Source organism: Brachionichthys hirsutus, unplaced genomic scaffold (assembly GCF_040956055.1).
Source record: "Brachionichthys hirsutus isolate HB-005 unplaced genomic scaffold, CSIRO-AGI_Bhir_v1 contig_968, whole genome shotgun sequence".
Taxonomy (NCBI): domain Eukaryota; kingdom Metazoa; phylum Chordata; class Actinopteri; order Lophiiformes; family Brachionichthyidae; genus Brachionichthys; species Brachionichthys hirsutus.
Window position 1 is genome coordinate 1 of NW_027181519.1, and position 5,000 is coordinate 5,000.

General features: G+C 45.3%; 1 protein-coding gene across 1 annotated transcript; it reads left to right on the forward strand.

Moving 5' to 3' along the window:
• Nucleotides 1-983: 983 nt before the first annotated feature.
• LOC137917525 (signal transducer and activator of transcription 3-like) lies at nucleotides 984-4,053 on the forward strand (the record flags this gene model as incomplete). The annotated part of the gene is made up of 8 exons (XM_068760241.1): nucleotides 984-1,065; nucleotides 1,151-1,251; nucleotides 1,394-1,545; nucleotides 3,223-3,381; nucleotides 3,497-3,589; nucleotides 3,687-3,746; nucleotides 3,835-3,864; nucleotides 3,976-4,053. Coding segments are annotated over 8 exons (755 nt in total), but the record flags the coding sequence as incomplete, so codon positions are not given.
• Nucleotides 4,054-5,000: the final 947 nt, after the last annotated feature.

Sequence of the window (5,000 nt, forward strand, 5' to 3'; positions counted from 1 at the left end):
ACATTTTTTTCTTTTTTATGTGACGGGAACAATCAGAATGTTTTTTGAATGGATATAAACCCCCAAATTTCAAAGCAGATGTTTGAAATGTGCTTGTGATGCGGTGGCAAAAAAGTGCAATCGGAGGAACATCTTGCAGGGATGACTTTCTCAGTTTAAACTGCTGTAGGAAGGTCATCCAGCGGCGGGATGAAGAAGAGTACAGCGATGAAGCGCTAAGTGGCCCGTGGAGGCAAAGCCACTCGATAGAGACACGCCATTACAGTGACATACAGTCATTAGCCAGCTCAGCTTTTTGCTACCATCCCAGTATATGCTATAGCATTTAGCATCAAGCTTGTCTTAATGGGGTAATTCCCATTCAGCCAGGATAGCATGTGAGCGATGTGTCACAGCTATAGTCAGCCATGCAATCATTTCTCCACTCAGTCCCGCATTAAACGACACTCAATCTTTGCCAAGAGCGCACCCCCCCTCCTCCATTTCCTTCTCAGCCCTAAATCACACCTTACTGTCTCTATCACGCACCACAACTGCTCTCTAAATCACGTTTCCCTCCACTTCTCCAGATCCCACTGTTCTCTTGTGAATCATAAACAGTTTTGTAACTTTGTGTCTGTGTGGCAGGTTGGAACAGGCGTCAGTTTGACAATGACGACTAAAGGAGAGTGTGTAGAATAGAAATGTGAGGATGGAAGAGGCCAGACTGTTTGATTCTCTCAGACCGTTGGTCTGTTAGAAACCTCCACAGGCCATGATATACTGAATCCCGTGTGTTTGTAGGCCTCACAAAGAGGCTTCCATGGACGGCTTTCTGTGGTTAAGCGACTGACGAACATGTTGGACGTATCAAGAGTCTGGATTTGTCAATGCTTTTCTGGTCATATTTCTGGTCTTCTTATGCATCTCTGCTTAGTGTTAGAGGAGAAGGAGAAGATTGATGTAGCCGCCGACGTGTAACGCGTCGCCCTGTTCTCCTTCAGGACATGGAGCACAACATGAAAATGCTCGAGAACTTGCAGGACGACTTCGATTTTAATTACAAGACCTTGAAAAGCCAAGGAGGTATTTTCTCATATTTTAGCAGCCGTGTTGAACTTCTAGATGAATCGATTAACATGAACTGAGTCAAGTCTAAACGTCCGTTTAGAGTTATCCCAGGATCTGAATGGAAATAGCCAGGCGGCTGCTGCCAGACAGAAGATGGCTCAACTGGGGCAGATGCTGGCCGCCCTGGACCAGATGAGGAGGGTGAGTGTCCAGCATCGATTGTGTTAGGGATGCACGAGAAAGAATTTTAACCGGGGTCACATATTCAAAATGAAATCAAGATGCGGCGTCATTGATTCGTATTTAATGTCTCGCGTTTTCCTTTTCTTTTTTTGTCTCGTAGCGAATCGTGACAGAGATGGGCGGCTTGCTGATGGCCATGGATTACGTCCAGAAGAACCTGACAGACGAAGAGCTGGCGGACTGGAAGAGAAGGCAGCAGATCGCCTGTATCGGAGGACCGCCGAACATTTGTCTGGACCGCCTCGAAACGTGGTAACTAAGGACGTCCCGAATCGAGTCCCAAATCAAGCCACTGATTATTCTCCTTTTAAGACACTGATTTGGAAGGTCAAGTCATTTCTGTCCTCCCCCTCCTGTGTAAGTACACAGAGGCATATACTTTAGAACAGTGTTTCCCAACCTTTTTTGAGCCGCGGCACACTTTTTACATTTACAAAATCCTGCGGCACACCACCAACCAAAATGACACAAAATGACGTTCTAACACAGTACACATTATATTAGATGAGCTTTATTATAATATATAGAGTTAATAATATAGTTTTTTTTATGTATTTATACTTAGTGGGAAACCTGGGGCTGTTTTGATGAACACAGAATGGATATCCTGGCAGTAATGGCAGAAAGACACACACAAAGCTCTTCCTCATCAGCTCTCAGTCTCTCTGTTTTTAGTTTTTATCGCCGTCGAGCTTGAGAAGCTCAGCTCACACAGATAGGTGGTTGAAAACGGGAGCAATGTCAGAATAGCTTTGTTGGCTAGAATGGGGAACTCCTTGATAACAGATAACCAGAAACTGTCCAAAGGAAGATCAGCAAAGTTTAGCTTTAAACCACCATCTTGTTTCAGTTCAGTGTAGTGATGGGAATTCCGGCACTTTTAAGAGAACCGGTTCTTTTGGCTCCCAAGTGGCTCCTCAGATTTTTTGTTGACAAAATTAATTTAATACCAAATCATGTGCATTGTGTAAAATTAGCTACTAATGTAAAAACATGCAATATATCAAATGTTTATTAAATGTCTTTATTTAAATCCTCTTTGCACTGCTAGCTACAAAAACATATTATATAATATAAAATACAAAACCAAACCAAACACATCTCACAGAGAACCAGGTCAAATCTCTGCATGTAAATCTCAAACAGCACAACAAGAAAAGATAAATTAAAAAGTGCAAAAGATAAAGCAGCATCAGGTAACAGTTCTACTGTTTTACTGAAGATTGGCATCAAAGGAAACCAAGTGGCTCAGCTTGGAGGGGCTGATCCTTCTGTTATCATCTGTCCTGTTTTGGAGATTCTCTCTGAGGGGACAGTCTCCGTGCCATTGCGTGTGTGAGACGTGGGTAGACTGAACACCTGGACTCCCACCAGCTCAGTGGGTCTGCACTTCTTTGGATTAGCGGCTCCTCAAGATACGATCTTACTTTATTTTATTTTGCCTTTGTGTCAGCCGCGTTAAAATGTGTCCAGATTTTTCTACGTTTTCTATCGCTCGTTTTTTCCCTTACCCTTTCTAGCGCGTCGTTTGTCTCTGGTCTAAAGTTCTCTCTCTCCCTGCCTCCCTTTCGTTTCGTCCGCTCGCTGCTCGTTGTGGACACGCACACGCCCACACACATCTCGACCAATCACGTTAGACTTTAACAGACTTTTTTTGGCTCACAATGACGGGAACCAGCTCCTGTCGTTCACTTCAAAGTCTGAAGAGCGATCTACGGGCAGCACACACACGCTTTATTACAGCGCGAACACCCGACAATGTTAATTAGGTGATATTAGAAAAATTAAAAATTAAAAATTAAAAAAACTGCTTTAGAAGTATATTTCCAAACACTCCCGTTGAGTCCAGTTGAGCAGGTTTAAAGTCGTGTTTCATCGGAATGACAAACGTCCGCTGGGTTTCCCTTTTCGTTTGGTTTTTTAAACCAGGATCACATCCTTGGCTGAGTCGCAGCTCCAGATCCGCCAGCAGATCAAAAAGCTGGAGGAGCTGCAGCAGAAGGTGTCCTACAAAGGAGACCCCATCATCCAGCACCGGCCTGCCCTGGAGGAGAAGATCGTGGACTTGTTTAAGAACCTGATGAAGAGGTACCGCCGGGATATCGGGATGCAATGAAAGAGGAAACTCGCGGCTGCACATCCTCGGCAGAAGGAATCTTTGACCCGATGTTCTCTCTGAAACAACATCTGTTCTGCTTCCTAGTGCGTTCGTGGTGGAACGGCAGCCGTGTATGCCCATGCACCCCGACAGGCCTCTGGTCATAAAGACAGGCGTGCAGTTCACCAACAAAGTCAGGTACGACGCCGGCTCGGAAAACCAAACACAATGTCTTCGATTTGAGGACCGCAGGTCCATCATTTTAGACTCGAATTAATTTCTCTCACGTTTCCAGGTTGTTGGTCAAGTTTCCCGGACTTAATTACCAGTTGAAAATTAAAGTCTGCATTGACAAGTGAGTGTTTTACCTCTTGGATCAGCAAGACCTTTTAAAAAACAAAAAAAAGACTCCTTTGCTGATTTGAAGTGTTTGTTTTCTTCAGGGAATCTAGAGACGTGGCTGCGATTCGAGGGTGAGACTGCTGACAATGGGCATGTTTATTCTTTATCCAGTCTGCATGATGATTTCAAGATGAGATCAATTCCCATGCGTTTCTTGATTTAAAACAAATAAAAAAAATTAGGTCGCGAAAGTTCAACATCCTCGACACCAACACAAAAGTTATGAACATGGAGGAGTCAAACAATGGCAGCCTCCACAGGTAGGAGGTGAGTTAGAGGAGGAGGAGAAGTTCTTACGCTCCACAGGTAGGAGGTGAGTTAGAGGAGAAGGAGAAGTTCTTACGCTCCACAGGTAGGAGGTGAGTTAGAGGAGAAGGAGAAGTTCTTACGCTCCACAGGTAGGAGGTGAGTTAGAGGAGAAGGAGAAGTTCTTACGCTCCACAGGTAGGAGGTGAGTTAGAGGAGAAGGAGAAGTTCTTACGCTCCACAGGTAGGAGGTGAGTTAGAGGAGGAGAAGTTCTTACGCTCCACAGGTAGGAGGCGAGTTAGAGCAGAAGGAGAAGTTCTCACGCTCCACAGGTAGGAGGTGAGTTAGAGGAGAAGGAGAAGTTCTTACGCTCCACAGGTAGGAGGTGAGTTAGAGGAGAAGGAGAAGTTCTTACGCTCCACAGGTAGGAGGTGAGTTAGAGGAGAAGGAGAAGTTCTTACGCTCCACAGGTAGGAGGCGAGTTAGAGGAGAAGGAGAAGTTCTTACGCTCCACAGGTAGGAGGTGAGTTAGAGGAGAAGGAGAAGTTCTTACGCTCCACAGGTAGGAGGTGAGTTAGAGGAGAAGGAGAAGTTCTTATGCTCCACAGGTAGGAGGTGAGTTAGAGGAGGAGAAGAAGTTCTTACGCTCCACAGGTAGGAGGCGAGTTAGAGGAGAAGGAGAAGTTCTTATGCTCCACAGGTAGGAGGTGAGTTAGAGGAGAAGGAGAAGTTCTTACGCTCCACAGGTAGGAGGCGAGTTAGAGGAGAAGGAGAAGTTCTTACGCTCCACAGGTAGGAGGTGAGTTAGAGGAGGAGGAGAAGTTCTTAAGCTCCACAGGTAGGAGGTGAGTTAGAGGAGAAGGAGAAGTTCTTACGCTCCACAGGTAGGAGGTGAGTTAGAGGAGAAGGAGAAGTTCTTACGCTCCACAGGTAGGAGGTGAGTTAGAGGAGAAGGAGAAG